Raw genomic sequence first — 22,175 nt, 5'->3', positions numbered from 1 at the left:
GTAGGCCCTTGCTCAGGAGGGGGAGAAGGCAGAGGGTCTTACTTGTCCTTACACAAAGTCGACCTGTTGCAATTAAAACAGTGATCTATAAAGAAAAATAAAGAGCGTTATTCTGCCTCTAGCAGGTCTTTGTTAGTTTCAATAAGCAAATCTTTTGAAAACCTATTTTTCTAGCCAACAGCTAAAGTACAGTTTTTAAAACCCTAACATTTGGCTTGTGTTTTTCAGTTTAAAAGAGCTTTCAGACATGGGATCTCTTAGTTTTTAAAGGTGACAAGACAGACTCTGATATAAAATAACTGATTCAGTCCTTTAGTGAGTGCACACTACTGCCTGCCTCTGTACTGGCAGCCCTTGAGGCAAGACAGAAGCAGAAGGGAGTTGCTGGGAGGGAAAGCTGGACAGCTGTGCTCTTAGTCATGGCCTGATCATGCTGCTGCTATGTCTTAGGATGGATGTGATGGCAATTCCTTTGTTGTGTTTCATTTGTGCTTGGGCTAAGGAGGATCTACTGTCTAATGTGTACATTTTCCTCTTACCTTATGTTTAGTGCTTTTCATGAAAATGTAAAGTACTCTGGTATCTTCCTTTAACCAGTATCATCTGCAAATAAGCTACTCTACATAAACTTGGAAAATAACTGAAAGCTTAGCCTCCCTCTTTGGTGTGAAATCTATTTAAGTTTATTCATTTCTGAGGCAAAGTTTCTAAAGTTTCCTAAGCAGAGCTTATGTAACAATAATGCCTTAATAATACACCTCAGTGTGCTTAATAATTTACTGTCCTCCCTATGTGCTTCCTGTGCCTTAGGGCACGTTGGACATGTAGAGCTCTTTCCTTATTGATCCTAGTTTAAAGTTCTTAAGTTCTCTCAGTTTTTATTGTTGCTGACACTGATGTGTGTACTTGAAGAAACTCTCTACTGTCTGGCTTACCTTTCCTTATCTCTTGCTGCTGAACTGCTGCTGACAAAGTAATGGTGAAGCTCCTTAGATAGGTTGTGTTTAGGACTCATGGGCCAGAAGAGGGCTGCCTTTTGAGTATAATGTGTGAGGATGTGGGATTTAGACTGTCCATCTTGATTATTGCACTGCTCAGCTAGATCCTGAGTAATCACAATAGTGAGGTGGAATTTATATATTCCATTTTCTTTGTAAAATTAACATCTGAAAAGTTGTTATATTTATCATTCATTGTTAGAATGCCAGAACCTCAAAAACCCCAAGTGAAGCCACCTGAAGATATTGTCCGGTCAAATCATTATGATCCTGAGGAGGATGAAGAGTATTACCGAAAACAGCTCTCATACTTTGATCGAAGAAGTTTTGAGAACAAGCCTTCTGCACACGTGCCTGCCAGCCATCTCTCAGAGCCTGCCAAGTCAGTTCATTCTCAGAATCAGCCACATTTTTCAAGTTATCCTTCCAAGTAAGTTATTTCATTTAAGACTTGACCTTTAAAAATATAATGAAACAAAACGTTTCAATTGCATAAAGTGGAGGTAGTCACACAAAGTGCAGGCTTTTTTTGAGGGAAAATAGTTAAGTTAGTAGCTAGGTGTGTGCTTTAGCTCTCTTGGGTGTGTGTTTAGTTTTTGTTCTTAAAATGAAATGAGATAAAGTTTTTACGTTAGAAAAGATGTTAAAATCAAAGGTTTTAAGGTAAGAGAAGGTAAACTGTTAAGGCCCTGATTTTTTTTGTTTTTTGTTTTTTGTTTTTTGTTTTTTGGTGTGTCTTTTTATGGCTGCACCTGCGGCATACGGAGGTTCCCAGGCTAGGGTCTAATCGATGCCGTTGCTGCCGGCCTATGCTACAGGCACAGCAATGCCAGATCCGAGCTGCGTCCGCGACCTACACCACAGCTCACAGCAACCCTGGATCCTTAACCCACTGAGTGAGGCCAGTAATAGAACCTGCAACCTCATGGTTCTTAGTCAGATTCATTTCCGCTGCACCATGACAGGAACTCCAAGGCTCTGATTTTTAAGACTCTTTCCCTTCTTTGCAGCACCCTTAAAGCTGGCTTTCTTTCTACTTTCTGTTTTTGTTTTCCAAACATGAAAGCAGGGGTGTGTTTGGGAGTAACCTTGTTTGAGGGAAAATACTAAAGTTTTTTTTTTTTTTCCCCATGGCAAGAAAAAACTTGGCCTTTATTGTTTGAGCTTAAGGGAACCTTAGGGATTTCTGATCCAGTTGTATACATGAGGAAACTGAGGTCCAGTGGGGGAACATGAGGTTCTTGAACCCCAAACTTCACTCCCTGTTCTCTCCTGCGTCATTCTGTTTACTTGCCTGTTGGGTTTTTTGTTGTTCTTCTTTCTTGTGGGTTTTGTTGACCCACATGGGCCTATGTGAGTTTGTATCTCATTCTAGTTTTGCCTCTCTGGTTGAACCCTGACTGATGGAGAATTTGGCACTGAGAGTGGGGTGTAAACCCACACAGGCACAGGTGGGTACTTCAACACAACAGACCCGCAAGAATGAAAACAGTTGTGGACTTATTACTGGCAATTTGTTTGCACAGTCATGGGGCCTGACTTAAGCAAGTCCTAAATCTGCAGGGAAGGAAGGGAAAACTCAGAGCTTTCTCTGAGCTCAGGGAACCCATCCAGGTAGTCTCCCTTTGGGTACCTGCATTAGGGGTTGTTTAAATAGGACTGTAGTTCAGCATAGCCAAGTTGAGACCTTAAAAAGTCATCAGGAGTCATTTTTGTATGCCTGAGTTTAAAAGCACAGAGATTTTTAACTGAATTAGATGCTTGGGACGGTCTGAATGTATCACTTGTCACCACTTGCTATCGAGCAAAAGTTCTTTTAGAATATGCTTTAAAATCTCTAGTATTAAAAACCTGATTTTAATTACCAGTTTGTTTCTAAGACAGCATTAAAGTGAAGATTTAAAACCTTTCCCCACTGTCATCATTTAAATCTTAACAGAAGAAAGCAGTTTTATGAAAAGTGCAAATGCAAACTTTGAGTGCTGCAATGAGGATTATCTGGTTTTCCCAGAAGACTTAATGGTTTATTTGTGCTATCTAAATTTCAGACATGGTGTGGAGCACTGCTGGGCACTTGGTAGATGTGGGGGCTGAAGACCAGCACAGGCCATGGCATGTGCTCAGTTGTGACAGCTGTCCCCTTCTTATTACCACAGCCCTGGGAGGGACCAGTGTTACCTGAGGGCAGAGGTTTCACAAGATGAAAGAAACAGATAACATCTGTCTTTATGGATTAACTCAGGGCTTAGTTTGATTCTATTGTTTACTCTAGTGTGTGTTATGGGAGTGAGACTGTGCTGCATTCTCCCATATAGGTATTTAATGGTTAGAGAATTAGAAAGACTTGAGGGTCTTAGAAGATGACTAAGAAGGAAGTTGTTTCTAAGCCTTCCCTTTCTAATGCTATTTTACTCTTCTGCCCTATTAATACAACTTTAAATAGTTGGAAAATAGTTTAAAATATGGGACCTCCTTTCTCACATTTTAAAACTGTTTACTGTTTGTTACCAATAGATTGCCTCTAGGTCTATATTTCCTAAAGTAAAATATAGAATTAACAAAGTTACTGTCTAACGGGTATTACGTGCTTATGTTCCAGTTAAAAACACACCAGGAATTTAAAAACATTCCCAGAAATGGGAATTAGAGAAAGGCGAAGTCCTTGTTAGCATGGGACAGATGTCCCCGAAAGCAGGTAGCTGTCGCCCTGTCCTGTAGTTTCATTGAGCCAGATTGAAATTTGGGGAGGCCGGGAGGTGGATGCCCTGGGTTGGGAGAGCACCAGTCTCCCTCTGGGTCTGTGTACGTCTTTCAGCTCAGAGGTTGAGTTGTCTTCTTCAGGGCAGCTGTGGGGTTTTGTCACTAGAGTATCTACCTCTGAAAACTCAACTTAATGTGAGACTTCCAAACCTCAAAATAATGTTGATTGTTTTCAGTTTGTAAAAATTAAACCCAGGAGTTCCTGTTGTGGCACAGAGTGACTAGGAACCATGAGGTTGCAGGTTCGATCCCTGGCCTCGCTCAGTGGGTTAAGGATCCGGCGTTGCCGTGAGCTGTGGTTAGGTAGCAGACACAGCTCGGATCTGGTGTTGATGTGGCTCTGGTGTCTCTGATCTGGTGTTGCTGTGGTTCTGGCATAGACTGGCAGCAACAGCTCTGATTGGACCCCTAGCTTGGGAACCTCCATATGCCGCAGGTGTGGCCCTAAAAAAACAACAACAACAAAATTAAGCCCAGGATTGAGGTTAGGTTGTTTTGTGTACATGAGAGAGGACAGAGGCTGTGAGAGTGAGGTGGCAGATTTGCAGAGCAGGCACTCTGCACACTGAGGGGCTTAGCTTTGGAGCTCAGAAGGAATGTATGCTAATCACAGTCCTGGTGCACAAGTGTATGTATTTGTTTTGCCAGTCCATCCATAACCTGCTAGCTGTGGTGTTGTATCACTTTTCTCTGTTTTCACTCTGAGAACTTTTGCCTAGCAATTTAATTAATTAATTAATTAATTTTTTTTTTTTTTGGTCGTGCCCATAGCATGGGAAGTTCCCGCCAGGGACAACTCCAGATCCTTAACCCCTCATATCATAAGGGAACTCCTGCCTCACCCTTTAATTTTAATAGAGCACTCACCCTCACTTCTTTGTACCTGCGCCTTTATTTCACTCTACATTCAGTACCAGGAGTGAGGCTCCAGAACAGGCCCAAGTATGGCAGGCGGACCTGGCTAAGTTCCATGTCCCTCTTGGCTAGCGATTCCCAGCTGAACAAGAGCGAGTGATACCAAAGATGCTGAGATGGTGGCTGTACATTTTTTGGTTGTTTTAAAATGACATTTGAGTTCTCTGCTGCAAACTTAGTCAGATTGACCTTTTTCTTTCATTTTTCTATTGCACTTGCTTTGCCATTACCTAGATTTCTTGGCTCTTGCACTAGCTCTGACTACTTGAAAAGGAACGTCAAGTGGTAAGACTGGCATTGATGTGAGGCTGTTCCATGAGGTGTCCCTCACCGTGGCACTGGCATCATGTGCACTTTCAGACGTTAACATCTTCTTCAGTGCTTGGTCCACATTCCTTAAAGTGTGATAACAGCATAGTTTGAAAGCCAATAATCAGACTAGACTTTTGGACAAAAGTCTTCTGTGAAAGTGTATTTCAGATGTCTGTGTTACTGTTTGTGCACATAAGGCCGGTGCAGGTTTGGCTCTGCAAAGGTTCAGATGGCAGTGTTGCAATTATGGGTCATATTTTAAAGATTTTCTTTTGTGTGAATTTTATGATACATATTAACAATTGGCAATCTGAAGAAATAAGCATATGTGGCGCAATTTGACTTAAATCAGCCTTATAAAATCAAACATTTGCTACTCTACCAATTGTTTAAAAATGGATCTGGCAAATCGGGCAAACTTTGAAGTAAAAAAGTCCATTTTTTGTTTTGTTCTTTTGTTTTGTTTTGTTTAAAAGTATTATGGGAACACTGCAATACCCTTTCATTTACATACTGTTTTTGGCTGCTTTAGGGCAGAGTTTGAATAACTGACAGAGACCATGTGGCCCAAAAAGCCAGACACATTCATTGTCTAGCCCTTTGCTAAAAAAAAAACTAGCCGGCCCCTGATCTATGACATCTTCTCTGGTGTGTAGAAGCCAGGGCTTTGTGCCTTAGATTCAAAACCAGAAGTCAATCTAAGGATATTTGGACCAATCGTATTTTTTTCAAAATATTTGGGAGATTTTGTTAAACCTACCAACAATGACTATATTTTGTAAAAAACAGTATTAAATCTTACAAGTATACCCAGAATTTCATCTGCCTTTTGATTGCCATCTTCTATATGTTTTACTGATATTCTTAAAATATCTGTGCTGTCTTTACATCTCTTGTGCTGATGAATGGTTGAACTTGTTTGTGTATTTTGATAGAGTAGCTTCCTAGCTACACATACTCATAAGAATAAATTGTGAAATACTCAATTAAAAAAAAACCTGAGGGATAGTTAGAAGAATGGGAACTTGTTTCATAAATGAGTTCATTTTCAGATGTTGGCCTTTCCTTAATTTTTTCACAGGGTAAAGTCTGCTGAGGCTGAAGCTGTAGACAGGTCGTTTGGGGAGAAGCGCTATGACCCACTGCAGGCAACACCCCCTCCTCCGCCATTGCCCACCCAGTACAGCCAGCCCTCTCAGCCCGGCCCCAGCACTGCCCTCGGCCTCCACGTACATGCCAAGGGGGCGCACGGCGAAGGTATGAAGCGCAGGAGTTGGTGTGATCACATGAACAGTCAGCCTCACAAATTAAATTCTTGTACTTTTTAAGCAAGGTGATTTTTATATAAGAAATACATACTCAAAACCTCTGGGCTAAGAACAGCGAAAAATAAGGGTTTTATTAAAAGTAGATTTCCTTTTTTATGATCATGACCATTATATCAGACACTTTTCAGCTCAATAGATTTAAATCTGTCTTATTAACGTAGCTCAATTTCTGGAAGTATTGTGTGTTTACCAATATGTCCAAAACTAAATATTTGAATGCTGGTTTGTAAAAATTATAGTTATGTCCATCTTCACACGTGGATCTGGGAAAGCCATACTGTGTATCCCGTAGCACCATGCCTTTGCATTTACGTTCTCTGGCAAAGTTTCAATGAGACAGATACCATACAGGCCCTGCAGGTTCATTTCAGAGGTGGTCAACTTGTGGTTTCGCTCATGTGTTCTCCTTTAGTCTCTGAGCAGTAACCACTGCCCTCACCCATGCTGACCTCTATTCCTGGGCCTCTGGGCCTCCCGGTCCTGCTTTCTTCATGTCTCTCCTTTCATCATTCTCTCCCTTCCCACAGAATCCTTCCAACAAGTGCAAGTCACCTGTTCCGTGGTTAAAAGCACTTTCCTCTGACCACCTTCCCAGCTCTATCAGATCAGCATCCATCACATGCCCTGAAAGGGAGCTCTTACCTCCGTGTCTCATCACCCCTCTTCTTATTTGGTGCTTTTAAAGCTATACCACAGTTCATCCATTCTCCTGTTGATGTTTTGCTACCAGAAACAGTTCTTCTTTGTCGTTTATGTAGGAGTCCAATACCAGGATTATAGCTTGATATTAGTTTATGTTAGGATTTTCTTTACATACTAACATGTCTGCAGGTACAGAGATTTAAGTTTTTTTTCTCCAAATCTTAGGCCTTTTCTTTCTCTTGCCTTTTTGTGCTGTTTGAAATGTCCAGTAAAATGTTGAATAGGCGTGATGATATAGACATCTTTTGCTAGTTCCCCACTTCGGGGAGAAAGGATTAAATGTTTCACCCTTATGTCTTAGCTATTTTGTGGGGGTTTGTAGATGCCCTTTATTATGTTTAGGATGTTCCCTTCTATTCTTAATTTGCTGGAAATATTTTGTCTAATGTCTTCTTCATAAGCCGTTGTCCGTCAGTAACCGAAGGGGACCAGTCCCAGGACACACACACACCCCCGACGTCCCTCCCCCTTTTCCTGTACATACTGAAATCTGTGGATGCTCAAGTCCTTATATGAATGGTATAGTACAGTCTATACCACAGGCTCTGCATCTGCGGGTACAGAGGGCCAGTGCACTGAGATAATAGTTAAGATTTTTCTCTCTTATTCTGTTACTATAAACTAAGTTATATTACTGTGTTCACAAGTAATTTGGTTTTATAATTTTCTTTTCTTATGATGTCCTTGTCTGATTTTGGTATCAAAGTTGTGCTAGTTTCATAAAACAGAGCTGGATCACGTTCCCTCTTTCTGTCATTTCTTAAAGAGCTTGTATAGCACTGATGCTATTTTTCCTTAATTATTTCATAGAATTCGGGTGGTGCTCTTTTACACTGCCACCAGCGGTACAGAGGGTCCCTGACATGACAGTTTGATTTCACCGTGGTGCAAAAGTGATATACATTCAGTAGAAACTATACTAGCACTTTTATCTTTTCCCAGGTTAGCGATCTACAGTACAGTCCTTCATGATGCTGGGCAGTGAGCATAGCCCTCAGTCAACCCATGATCACAAGGGTAAACAATCGATTTACTCACAAGCTCCTTGGAACCAGACGTCCAGTCTGTTTTCACCTCTCTTTTTTTTTTTTTTTTTACAGTATTCAATAGATCACCTGAGATATTCAACACTATTACTTTATTGTAAAATAGGCTTTATGTTAAATGATTTTGCCCAGTAGCAGGCTAATCAAAATATTCTACTAAGCAGGTTCAGTCGAGGCTGGGCTAAGCTGTGAAGTTTGGTAAGTAAGGTATATTAAATGCATTTTTGACTTTCAGCCTCCAATAAGAAGTTGAGGAAGATATATGTACATAGAAATTTCCTTTCTTTTCCTTTCTTTTTGCTTTTTAGGGCCACACCCAAGACATATGGAACTTCCCAGGCTAGGGGTCAAATCAGAGCTACAGCTGCCAGCCTACGGCACAGCCACAGCAACACAGGATCCCCAACCCACTAAAGAAGGCCAGAAAACAAACTCACATCCTCATGGATACTAGTCGGATTCGTTTCCGCTGTGCCACAATGGGAAGTCCCATGGAAATTTCTGTTACTCATAATCTGTGCCAATACTTGGCATTATCAAACTTTTTAGCTTTGTCAGTATAATGGATGTGAAATGATATTTTGTATTTTTTGTTTCTGTTTTGCATTTTCCTAGTTAGTAGTGATGTTGAGTATCTTACTGTATGGTTAGGCTGTACTTGTGTTTTTGCCTGTTCAACTCTTTGCCCATTTTCCTGTTGGTTAATTCTTCCTTACATATGTACAGCTGTTCTGTATAGGTTTCGGATCCTATTTTTTTCATCAGTTATACATGTTATAAACAGCTTATCCCAATCTGTGACTTTTCTTTTTAAACTCTAATTATGCTGAGTTTTGTAGTACTGATTTTTCTTTTTTTTTAAATGAACATTGGAGAGGGGTTGCTCTGATGCTGATCTCTGGAAGTCAGGACTCTAAGCTGCATGACTTTGACTCCAGGCAGCAGGTGCACTAACACCCTCTCAGGGGTCCACACTAACTTCTGGCACCCCACACAGCCTCCAGGGTTCAGGAGCGATCCTCAGACTGTAGTGGCACAGACCCAAGGCATTGACTCTGACACTGGGACAAGTTAAGGTAGGAGAGACATCAGAGGGCTATTAAAACTTGTTTCAGGAAGGTTGTTTTTGTTTTGTTTCGTTTTAGGTGTTTTTTGGTCTTACCCATGGCATGCAGAAGTTTCCAAGCCAGGGATTGCACCTGAGCCACAGCAGTGACAACACCAGATCTTCAGCTGCTAGGCCACCAGGGAATTCCAGTTTGAGGCTTTTCTTAATGGATGAAAAATAGTTTCAAGATTTATTCCTAGAATCTTAGTTCAGAATCATGTATATCATAGTCTCACACAGAATATAGTTTGTTGATACTTTCATGAATGAATTACTCATCTGGATAGATTTTATTCCTGACCTATTATAACAGCTCTTTTTCATCTCACAAACCAGTACAATCAGTTAAAGATGGATTTCTAATTCTCTTTTTTCAAGCTATCCAGTGTACTTTATTATTTTTCTTATTGAAGTGTGGTTGACTTATATTAATTTCAGATGTACAACATAGTAATTTTTACAGATTTTCTGTTCTTATAAAGTTTTTAAAATATTTATGTATGTTTTTCAGGTAATTCAGTGTCATTGGATTTTCAAAACTCATTAGTGTCTAAACCAGACCCACCTCCTGCTCAGAATAAGCCAGCAACTTACAGACCACCAAACCGAGAAGATACTGCTCAGTCTGCTTTCTATCCCCAGAAAAGTTTCCCAGAAAAAGGTCCAGCCAATGGGGCCGAACAGACTCAGAAAACGATCACTCCAGCATACAATCGATTCACACCAAAACCATACACAAGTTCTGCTCGGCCATTTGAACGCAAGTTTGAAAGCCCTAAGTTCAATCACAATCTTCTGCCAAGTGAAATCATACATAAACCTGAATTGTCTTCCAAAGCCCCTGCTTCTCCAAAAACTCTTGTGAAAACACATGGTTCAGTGCCGCCTCCTGAGTTTGATAGTGGCGTTGACACGTTCTCTGTCCATGCAGATAAGCCTAAATATCAAGTAAATAACATCAGCACAGTGCCTAAAGCTGTTCCTGTGAGGTAAGAGTTTTGCCTTTTTCTTGGCCTGATGTGTCTCACATGAGTTAGATTTGGTTTTGGGAACTTGAATGATTATGTATTTATTTATTTATTTTGGTTTTTAGGGCCGCACCCATGGCAGATGGAGGTTCCCAGGCTAGGGATCAAATCGGAGCCACAGCTGCCAGCCTATGCCACCGCCACAGCAACACAAGATCGTTAACCCACTGAGCAAGTCAGGTGTCGAACCCGCAACCTCATGGTTCTTAGTTGGATTCGTTTCCGCTGCACCATGACAGGAACTCCTGAAGGATAATTTTAAATTTTAACTCAAACTTTAAGCTGAATAGTATTGTCCGAAATGTGGAATGAATACTGTTACATACAGGGTTCTACAAGAGGCACAGATAATGTTAATAAACTAATAAAACTGATATTCATATATGGTCAGGTATTGTGATTATTCTGTTTTACCAGTTTCCTCAAGGTCACACAGCCAGGCTGAGGCCTAGATTCAGCCCCTGGGCGTGTGACCTTAACCATACTCTCAACCAGCTATTCTTCCCTCAATCTCTGACCTTTAGCTAGGAATGTGCATTTGAAGATTATGTCAGTAACATGAGTATCTATGTTCCTCATCCACTGTTTATTCAACAGTGAGGTTAAAAAGAAGTAAAAGACATAATAACCTCAGAATGTTCATAGGTTTTGATCAAGTGGCTGAGCAAATGCAATGCATCCAGCCTGCCTGGAGCTGCACTCTGTCCACTCCCTTTGTTCTCATTTCGTAGTGACCAACCAACCCCATGCTGGTCACACAAAAGCTTAGCCTCCCACACCCAGTTATATTTCAGGCCACTCACTGCAGCAGAGGGCACACACACTTGGGCAGAACTGAGGACCAGGGCCCCCTACAGACCTCTTTCCAAGAGAATGACAGTCAGGGAGCCCAGGAGGAATAGATAGCTCCTTCCAGGGCTCTGAGGTGGTTCCGCCCCAGTGGTGGAGCCATCCCTGCTGCTCTGGCCACACAGGAATGAAGCTGCAGCTCCCTGCACAGGCTTTTATGTTGTCTCTCCATGTTTCTGCTCACCTTTAGTCCCAGGTCAGAACTACTTCAGGGAGTCCTGAGCACCTCCACTTTGGAGGGAAAATTGGTACCGCATCTCCTCTCCCTTGGGTATCTGTGTACCAGGGGAACAAACTGCAGTCTTCCAGGACTGTCTGCCCATATTGAGTCTTATTATTATATCATGGAACTGAGGAATCTGGCCTTTGAGAAGAAGGGCGTCTATTACTCAGGGAGTGCAAAGGAAAGGCTAGAGTATGCACACCAAAAGTCCTCAGGAGAGAGAGATCCTAGTTAATGTATCTGTCAGACCTAAGATACCATTAGTTGTAAGACGCACCATTGTCTTATGTCTCACTAAGAAGGAAGAAACATGCTACCAGTTAAACCATGACATGCCATAAATTTTAAAATACCAGTTTCATGGATATACAATATCAGGTGGGCTTTGTACATTCTGGTTGCAGAAATCAATAATAAAGGTAACTTGATCAGTTATCTTCAGAAATGAAATTGATTGCTCCAGGAAGAATATGCTTAGTTACTCCATGAGTAAAATCTGTCACTGAAAACTTATTGTTAAGTAAGCAATTTTTTGATTATATGGAGAAATGAACATGAAATGAAACTACTTGTTCTGTTACAGTGGTAATGAGAGTTCCTGTATGTCACTGGGAGGGTACTCACTAGCCATTTTTGAACTCTCAGTCCTTCAGCTGTAGAAGATGATGAAGATGAGGATGGTCACACCGTGGTGGCCACAGCCCGAGGCGTGTTTAACAGCAACGGCGGGGTGTTGAGCTCCATAGAAACTGGCGTTAGCATAATTATCCCACAGGGAGCTATTCCTGAGGGAATTGAGCAGGAAATCTATTTCAAGGTCTGCCGAGACAACAGCATCCTCCCACCTTTAGATAAGGAGAAAGGCAAGTGTGTTTAATTTTCTACTCAGTTCTAATGACACGAGGTGCCCTGTGTGCTCGGTCAACTGGCTAGGCTACTCTTTTCTGTTGCCACTCTAGCCAACCTCAGGATCCTTCTGTGAGGGTGGGCTTCTCACATGAGCACCATGGAGGGTGTGCTATGGGGTGGTGGTACCGGCATGCAGTGAGTGTCCTGCAGTAAGGCTGGGGAGGGAGGGGTGAGCACTAGACCTTCCCCACAGCCTGCTTTATTGCCACTGCAAAAGTGACAGTGATGGAAGGAGGTGGGTCATTGGGCATTTCTCTGCCTGTTAGGCAGTCTGAGCCGATTCTCTGCATTTGTCTTTGAACTTTTCACATCTTCCATCTTTGGAGATGGATTAGGTAATGCCCACTCAAAAAAGGCTTTGCTCTTGCCTATCACCTAACTAGAAGGTAAGTCTCTTGGGTCACGTCTTCCTCTGCCTCCAGATCTGGCTTGAGTGAGCATGCAGCAGAGGGAGGGCACCATCCCCCTGGTGTGGCAGTGCACATCTGAGCTGCTTCAGGAATCTCGGAGTGCTCTCACTTTTATAATCTTTGTGGCGTCATCAGGGTGTATGATGATGAACCATGTTACAACTTCTTTTAGAATATTTTAGCAGTGCTTGACTCCTTAAATAACAGATTCTAGCTCATTTTATTACATTTTGCAAGAATACTAATATCTTGGCCTTGCATGCATCCCTTAAACCAAGTCTGTAGCAAAACAGCACTAAAAACACAAGATAGGAGTTCCCACTGTGGCATGGTGGGTTAAGAATCTGATTGCAGCAGCTCGGGTCGCTATGGAGGTGCAGGTTTGATCCCTGGCCCACCATAGTAGATTAAAGAATCCACTGTTGTTGAAGTTGTGGCTCGGATTTGATCCTTGGCCCGGGAATTTCCTAATGCCATGGATATGGCCATAAAATTTAAAAAAAAAAAAAAAAAAAAAACAAGTTAGAAGTTACATTTGTAAAATGTTTGCATATATACTATGGTATAAGAATCCAGTGTTAGAATGCAGAGGCCACCAGCAACATGTGGCTGTTTAGCACTTGACATGTGGCTGTTTTAAATTGTATTGGGCTAGAAGTGGAACATACATATAAATTTCAAAGATTCAGTATATTGATCACATGTTGAAATAATGTTTTGGTTATATTGGGTTATATAGAATATTAAAATTGACTTCACCCATTTCTTCTTTTTAATGTGGCTACTAGAAAAATTTAGATTACAGCTGTGTCCTCTGTTTTTCTTGGTCAGTCTACTGTAGAGAACTAACCACATTTGACTTTAAAGCATGTGCTTAGAAGAAGGTTGAGGAGGACTGTGGGTCTAGAAGAAAATGGCCACTAACTTCTCTCCCTACTCCCACCAGGTGAAACCCTGCTGAGCCCCTTAGTGATGTGCGGGCCCCATGGTCTCAAGTTCCTGAAGCCCGTGGAGCTGCGCTTACCACACTGTGCGTCCATGACTCCTGACGGTTGGTCTTTTGCTCTAAAATCATCCGACTCCTCGTCGGGTACGCTGTCTTCACTCTGTCCTTTGGGGGCTTTGGGGGCTATCATTGATTGACCCTTGGCTGACGGGGCCACCCATTCTGTGGTTGGCACATCTCTCCCTCTGTTCCTGTGGCCTTGTACGTATCACCAGTGTTTGGAATTTCCTTTTGGTGCATATGTCATAAATGAAATGGAAAGGTAGAGAAGTTTCTGCCTTTTCAACAGTGGGCCAAAGGTGTTCAACCAAATGATTTGTTCTATCAAAATTTGTAAGGTACAGTGGGAGAACTGATAATGTCCTATATATATATATATATATATATATATATATATATGTATATGTGTGTGTGTGTATATATATATAGGCATTTTCATCTTCTTACTACAATATTTGATTCCTTTATGTAATAATTTCTATTTATGGTTGCTATTCTTTAATTTCTCATTCTACAAAGTATATGTATGTATATACACACCAGAGAAATTTGAAAGCTAAAAGACCTTCCACTGTGATTATACTTGGCCATGCTTTTTCCATGTAAAACTCTAAATAATTCTCTAATACACTATTTTTAAGTGGCTTTTTGCTGTCAAGATCATAATTTCATAGCTTTCATTGGGTTTTCACATTTCTCACTTCCTTAGGTGACTAAGTCAGACTAAAGTCAATTGGAACTTCATTTTTGGTATAGATCACTTTAATTGAACCTGATATAGAAAAAAAGAACTTAAAGTTCTGAATTTTTGATAAATCAGGTGAACATTATACAGTTTGAGTTTGGTACAGTATGAAATAGAGTTATGGAGTTCCTGTTGTGGCGCAGTGGAAATGAATCCAACTAGTAACCATGAGGTTGAAGGTTCCATCCCTGGCCTCACTCAGTAGGTGAATGATCTGGTGTTGCTGTGGCTGTTGTGTTGGCCAACGGCTGCAGCTCTGATTTGAGCCCTATCCTGGAAACCTCCATATGCCTCAGGTGTGGCCCTAAAAAGCAAAAAAAAAAAAATTTTTTTTTTTTTGTGGTGTAAAGAGCATAAATACTATCCAAGATAAACTATTACATATATTCACAAATACCCTGTTCTGGGAAAAGCTAATTAATTTTCACATACTAGATATTAAAGCTGTATTTCTTCAGGGACTCCTCTGAAAAAATATTTTATTAGCCTAGTTTGAATTAATGAATTAACATTAATAAAACTTTGTTTTTTTCGGCCACCTTGCGGCATATGGAGTTCCCAGGACAGGGATCAGGTCCAAGCTGCAGTTGTAACCTAAGTCACAGCAGTGGCAACACCAGATCCTTAACCCACTGTGCCAGGCCAAGCATCGAATCTGTGTCCCAGCACTCCCAAGAAGCCGCTGATCCCATTGCGCCACAGTGGGAACGCCAGTAAAATTTCATTTAATATGTATTCTGAAAGTCAGGTTTTAGCATGGGCTGTGATCATCCTCTAATCCAAAATAGGTTGGGGGTCCCTAAAGTAACAGTCCTTAAAGTAGTTGCTTGTTTTACAAGTCATTTTCCCCCCATATTAAAAAACAACAAAAAACCCAGTGTGCTTCATATAGTTTTGTGCCATAGAATATGTTATTTTGTTAGATTAAAACAACTTTTTCCTGTGTTTAATTTGAGCATGTATACCTAGAAGAGAATGTACTTTTATGTAATCCTGTATGGCTTTAGAATGTTTTGCTACCCCTGTTTAAAAAGTCAGAGGGAGATTTTGATAGCTCCTGACTTAATTCCAAGGAAAATTAATATATTGGAAAGAATCTTGAACCTAAAATTTTTCCAAAGAGCTGATATAACTGTTTTCCATTGCCTAAACAGTTTATCTGCAGGATTGCATAAGCCCATATGTGTCTGTGAAGTTAAATCCTTGTTTTATTTTGGGGCTGCAACGTGCAGCAGCTTAATGTGAGATCTCAGTTCCCAAACCAGGCATTGAGCCCAGGTCACAGTGGTGAAAGCACCTAGTCCTGACCACTGGACCACCAGAAACTCCCAAATCCATCTGTTTTAAATTCCTGAGCCCACCAGGACTCAGGCATTGCCTAGGTGATGGACAGCTCATTCTATGCAGGGTTTCTCTGCCCTGGCTTTTTGTCATTCTGGCCAGATAGTTCTTTTTTTTTTTCTTTTTTCTTTTTTCTGCTATTTCTTTGGGCCGCTCCCGCGGCATATGGAGGTTCCCAGGCTAGGGGTCGAATCGGAGCTGTAGCCGCCGGCCTACGCCAGAGCCACAGCAACGCGGGATCCGAGCCACATCTGCAACCTACACCACAGCTCACGGCAATGCTGGATCGTTAACCCACTGAGCAAGGGCAGGGACCGAACCCGCAACCTCATGGTTCCTAGTCGAATTTGTTAACCACTCCGCCACGACGGGAACTCCCGGGCCAGATAGTTCTTTGTCCCATGCACTGTGGGATGTTTAGCAGCCTCCCTGGCCTCTGCCTGCTAGAAAAATCCCTTCCAGACATTGTCCCATGAGGGCACAGTTGTTCCTGGCTGAGAACTTGCTGTAAGTAATGCAGAAGATGGCAGCTTTGACTGTCACTTACCTTGTTCACCAAAGACATACAACCATCCCAGCCTACTTCACATTGAAGGCTTCTTAGTGGTGGCTGCAGATCTCAAATCACTAAGTCCAGACCCTGCTTCAGTCTCACACAGTTCACTGAGTTTTTGAAGCTCCATGAATGGTTTTGTTGTATAGCAGGATCAGGGCTGAAAAACTGTTGGCCCAGTGTTAACTGATTGTTTTTTATTGTGGTGAAAGGAGTGTCTTCAGGAACCAAATTCTACAGAATGTTCATTTGGTCTGTCATTGAATGTGAGAAATATGTTCTCATGCTCAGCTCAGATTGAGGTGATCATATAACTCTTGTCCAAACTTTTGAAAGTGAGGGAAGGGTGCCATTAATGATTGTGGACTCAAGGGCTGACTGGAACTGTCCTAGGCATATTTGATCACCCTGACTTACTCATTTTTGAAAAGACGTGACTTGAAAACAAAGAATAAAAGCTCAGTTTTGCAACATGTTTTGAATCATTAGATTCCAGTAAGTCTCTAGTGAAGTATATAGCAGGAAGAATTGTGGTGTAAGTGCAGTATGCTGAAGAATGGAGGAAAATTTTATCTAAATATATATGTTTGTTTCCCCATGATTGCAAAGCATTAGAGATAGCAGTTTAACCAAACATTAATGACATGAACTTTTTTTTTTCCCCTCTCGTAGGTGATCCTAAAACCTGGCAAAACAAGTGTCTTCCTGGAGATCCAAATTATCTTGTTGGAGCAAACTGTGTCTCTGTCCTGATTGACCACTTTTAATTCTTAAAATATAGGAACTTGATTAAATGATGTGAAACTGGGTTAAACTTACTAAATCGAAATGGAACCACTCTATGAAGTATTACACTTTTCTTAGAATTGATACTGCAGTTTGTTAGTATTAAGCTGTGTCTGAACTGATGAGGATGAGTGAGCATGCCCCTGAACCTGGCTAGAAACATGCTGCAGACCGCATGTCTGGGATTGAAGAGCTTCTGGTGTTGCTGGAGGCTCAAAGATGTGACACTTTGTAATGATTTTTGTACTTTTATATGGTCACTGCTTAACTTCACATATTGATTTCCGTTAAAAAGCAGCCAGTAAATGGGGTGCATTTGAGTTCTATTCTTTCCAAAGTACACTGTTTCAGACTTTATTATGGCCCTGGCCTGGCATATATATTTTATTTTATTATGCATGAGGTAATATGCACACTTTTAAAAAATACACCTCGAAGAATATATAACCAGTATAGTGGATTTAACAGAAATGTACAGCAAGGGAATTTATAGCTTTGGGTGGGGGGGGAGTGAGGACAATTACTTATTGTATATGAAAACTCATTTTTCTTAGGGAAGGACACCAAAGCATGTGAGACTGGTTCCGTGGCCTCTTTGGATCTATAAATTAACCATATCACCACAGACATACTAACCAGCAGGAATGCCTTACCCTCATGTTTTTAAGTCTTGGATCATTCTGTCTATGTATTACTAAAATTTTATGGCTTTTGTGCACATCTAGATTCTGTATCATGAAAAAGATTAAGTTGTGGATCTGGTGGTTTCAGAAATGTGTGATCACCCAGAAGAAAATAATGGTGTGATTTGGGGGGTTTTAGTGGGGTGTTTTGTTTTGGAAAGGGGGCAGTGGTTTTCTTTTTTTGGCTATGCATTTGAACAATTTTGACATTTTAAGGATGCTTGTACATAATGCGTGCATACCACTTTGTTCTTGGTTTGTAAATTAACTTTTATAAACTTTACCTTTTTTATACATAAAACAAAACCAAGTTTCTTAAGGCTACCTTTGTATTCTCTCCTGTACCTCTTGAGCCTTGAACTTTGACCTCTGCAGCAATAAAGCAGCATTTCTATGACACACACACAAGGTCATTTTTTTAAGAAAAAGAATGCACAGAGTTGTTACATTTTTAAGTGCTGCATTTAAAAGATACAGTTACTCAGAATTCTCTAGTTTGAATAAATTCTTGCAAAGTATCCTTACTGTAATTTGTGATACAATGCTGTGCCCTAAAGTGTATTTTTTTACTAATAGACAATTTATTATGGCACATCAGCACGATTTCTGTCTAGATAACACACCACTACATTCTGTTAATCAATCATTAGGTGTGACTGAATTTCTTTTGCAGTTATTAAAAAAATCTCAAATTTCTAAATCTGCAGAATAAATCTTTTTAAAATAAAGTGCTGGCTTGGTCTGTTTGCCCACTATTTTTATTTCCTGGAAGCTCAGAATCCTATTTTAAAATCCTGCACATTGATCCTTGTCATCTGCTGCTGCGTTGGGCCTGGCTGGGGGCTGGTGTGTGTGTGTGTGTGTGGCCTGAGCCCCTGTCTCCAGTGCCTCTTGAAGAGGGGACAGAGCAGGAGGAGAGGCAGGCAGGGTCTTCCTACCACACCTGTGAATGTGGATTTGTGTGTTCATTTGCCTTCCAACTTAGACATAATTTTGTCTCCTCCCTTTCAGTTTTCCCAAAAAATGTAACATGTTTTCTCATGTCGCTACATTTTGGGGAAGAAAATGGTTTTGTTTTTTGTTGGGTTTTTTTTTGACTTTTTTCTATTTCTTTGGGCCGCTTCTGTGGCATATGGAGGTTCCCAGGCTAGGGGTCTAATCGGAGCTGTAGCCGCCAGCCTACGCCAGAGCCACAGCAACACGGGATCCGAGCCGCGTCTGCAACCTACACCACAGCTCACGGCAACGTTGGATTGTTAACCCACTGAGCAAGGGCAGGGACCGAACCCGCAACCTCATGGTTCCTAGTCAGATTCGTTAACCACTGCGCCATGACGGGAACTCCAAGAAAATGGTTTTTAATGGCTGTAGCTATTCCATCTTGATTGCCATATTTATTTAAGCAGCATACTCTTGACATTCAGTAGCTCTGAAATGAAGATCTGTGTAGATTTATTTTATTAAGGTATAGTTTACATCTAATAAAAGTACCCATTTTAGTGTTCTCCAAATTTTGACAGTCTTACAACCATTTCCACAATATGTGAACATTTCACATATTCCAAAAGGCCTCTTGTACCCCCTTTATCCACAGCTCCTCCTCCAGTCCCTGGCAGGCAGTAACCACTCTCCCATCCCTGTAGTTTCTCTGTTGCGAGGGTGTCACATATTTGGAGTTGCACAATATTCAGCCTCTGCTCTGGCTTCCTTCACTTAGCACAAAGCATCTGAGATTCTTTTTTTTTTTTTTTTTTTTGGTGTTTTTGGTCTTTTTGCCTTTTCTAGGTCTGCTCTTGCGGCATATGGAGGGTCCCAGGCTAGGGGTCTAATCGATGGCGTTGCTGCCAGCCTACACCTGAGCCACAGCAACATGGGCAACATGGGATCCAAGCCGCGTCTGCGATCTACACCACAGCTCATGGCAACACCAGATCCTTAACCCACTGAGCAAGGCCAGGGACCGAACCTGCAACCTCATGGTTCCTAGTCAGATTCGTTAACCACTGCACCATGACAGGAACTCCTCTGAGATTCATTTTTTTAGGTTGAAGTAGCAGTAGTTCTTTCTTATTGCCAAGTTGCATGCCCTTGTGTGACTGCACTGAAGTTGGTTTATCTGTTCTCTAGTTGAGGAAATTTGGGGTTTCTGGGAATAAAGCTGCTATAAATATTCACATACAGGTCTTTGTGTGAAGATGTATTTTCACATTGCTTGCTTAGGTAACAGTGGGGTCACTGGGTCACCTGGTTAGTGAATATTTTAACTTGATAAGAAACTAGCAGCCTCTTTTTCAGAGAAGTTGGATCCTGTGAGTGCGCCAACAGTCTTGGCAGGCCCCCTGCCATATTCTCAGCAGTGGTGCTTCTGGTCCAGTAGGTACTATGGTGTGGCTCTGCATCTGCCAAGGTATGATGTGCCACCCATCCATCTGTCATTTTCAGTGAGGTATGTATTCAAATCTTTTCCCATTTTAAAAAAGTGGGTTGTTTTCTTAAAACTGTTTGGAGCTCTTCACATAATCTGGATGCACATTCCCTGTTGAGTGAAATGAGTGTGTTTTCTTTAGTCTGTTCATTTTCTTCATAGTTTTCCAGAGAGCACGGGTTATTAGTTTTGATGCAGTCCTACAGATTGTGCTTTTAGTGTTAACATCACAAATCTTTGCTGAACCAGAGCATTAAGATGTTTCTCCTGTGTTTCAAAAGTTTTTTAGCCTTTTACATTATGATCCATTCTGAGTTAATTTTACATACAGTGTAAGAGCTGTGTTGAGTTTCATTTGGTCTGTTCTGTTTTAAATGTGTCCTCACTGTGAACACAGACCCACATCCACAAGGCCTTAAGCGAGACTCAGGAGAGAACATAGGTGCTATTTGTACCTACCTGCCTTTTACTACATGCATGAATTCTGGGCAAGGCAGGTATTCCTAGTGCTTGCTAGCCTTTGTAGCAATAAGGGCGTTTCTGTTGCTTCAGCTCATCTTCCTGCAGTTTCTACTAACACTGTACAGTGAGTTAAGAGATCTAAGTTCCCCTATCAAAAGCCTGTTTTTGGCTCTTTGCCTATATTACTGGTGTCCTCATGACAGAAAAGCCAGTGAATCTCCCCTAGAGTGACTTGAGTCATTTGGATCCCTTTTTGGCTTTTTAGCACATTTTCACTTGGTGCAACACACACCAGGCACCACACATTGGAGGTAGCCCAGTGGGGAGATGCGTATCAGACACAGTGGCTTCAGTCCAAATGGGGATGTGGCTGGCCCGCAGGGGCACGGTAGCAATGCAGAAAGATGAGGAACCAAGTGCTGTTTGTATGGACTAGCAGTTTGAAAACTTCTACCTGTGAAAGCTAAAAAAAACCCCAAGCTTTTCCTGAGAAGATGCCCAGCAGGGGACATGTAAACCCCTGTTCTGGTGTAACTGAGGAGGGCAGAAGACACCCCCCACTCCACCCCTAGGGGGTTGCACAGAGAAGGGTGCCCGTCTTCAGGCTTTGATGTATCTTGTGCTAGGCTTGGTGTCCTAGTTTTAATGTTTTTGTTTTAAGGAAGGAAACCATGAGTAACAGCCCGTCAGTGCTTTTCAACCAGTGTGTGGCAGACCCAGTGTCAGATTGGGAGGGGTGCAGGTGGGGGCAGTGGGTTTCTCTGCTAAAACCCCAGTGTTGGAGCTTCTTGGCAGCAACATTCGGTTCACAAGGTTTCCCAGAGCATCTCTAAGAGTGGGTTTGGATGTAGGGAGACAACTCAGAAGTGCAGGGAAGCCTGGTGGAAGGCAAAGCTTGATACCCACCCCCAGCGGACGTCATAGAGTTGTGGGTGGAGGGCTGTAGGGTTTCAACAACATTTTGAAACCAAGAGATTTTAAATCAAAATTGACATTCTTGGAGTTCCCTTCGTGGCTCAGTGGAAGCAAATCGGACTAGCATCAGTGAGGACTCGGGTTAGATCCCTGGCCTTGCTCAGTGGGTTAAGGATCCAGCGTTGCTGTGAGCTGTGGTGTAGGTCACAGATGTAGCTCAGATCTGGAGTGGCTGTGCCATAGGCCAGCAGCTGCAGCTCCAATTCAACCTCTGGCCTGGGAACTTCCATATGCCACGGCGTGGCCCAAAAAAGACAAAAAAAAAAAAAAATTGATGTTCTTTACAGACTGTTCCTTGTTAGACTGGACACAGCAGTGTAGTGCACCAGCCTCTGGGCTTCACTGTGTTCATCCTGGTAATTAAAGGCAGATGGGAGGAGGTAGAGGCTTCCTCTATAAGCTGGTCCTGTGGGGCTGTGTCACCCTCCCTCCCATTCTGCCTTTGGGGCTGCTGTCCCCGGAGGGTAGGCTTTTTTCTTTGAGTATTCAAGTGTTCCTATGAAGCCCTGGGGACCTGCACCCCAATCTTAACAACTGTTAACATGCCACATTGTGACAGCCTGTGGACTGAATTTCCTGAGGAAGCTTTACAGATATTGGAACCTGTTGGG

The 22,175-nt window shown here is 41.8% G+C and overlaps 1 protein-coding gene across 20 annotated transcripts in view; it reads left to right on the top strand.

Moving 5' to 3' along the window:
* TJP1 (tight junction protein 1) overlaps positions 1-18,430 on the top strand; it is a 264,401-nt gene extending 245,971 nt beyond the window's left edge. For 7 of the 20 annotated variants that reach the window (XM_021098856.2, XM_021098836.2, XM_085004256.1 and 4 more), the window contains 6 exon segments: positions 1,201-1,428; positions 6,067-6,242; positions 9,681-10,158; positions 11,915-12,132; positions 13,535-13,618; positions 16,906-18,430. In XM_021098856.2, the coding sequence (XP_020954515.2) occupies positions 1,201-1,428; positions 6,067-6,242; positions 9,681-10,158; positions 11,915-12,132; positions 13,535-13,618; positions 16,906-17,000 (1,279 nt within the window). In that variant the 3' untranslated portion in view covers positions 17,001-18,430. 20 annotated transcript variants of the gene reach the window in all.
* Positions 18,431-22,175: the final 3,745 nt, after the last annotated feature.

The sequence above is a fragment of the Sus scrofa genome, chromosome 1 (assembly GCF_054392235.1).
Source record: "Sus scrofa isolate SSC_HxYL_T2T_F1_AM1 chromosome 1, Sscrofa_HxYL_maternal_Yorkshire_Landrace_v2.0, whole genome shotgun sequence".
NCBI classification, from domain to species: Eukaryota; Metazoa; Chordata; class Mammalia; order Artiodactyla; family Suidae; genus Sus; species Sus scrofa.
Note: the sequence above shows the minus strand (reverse complement) of the source record. Positions and strands in the feature narration are given on the sequence as shown.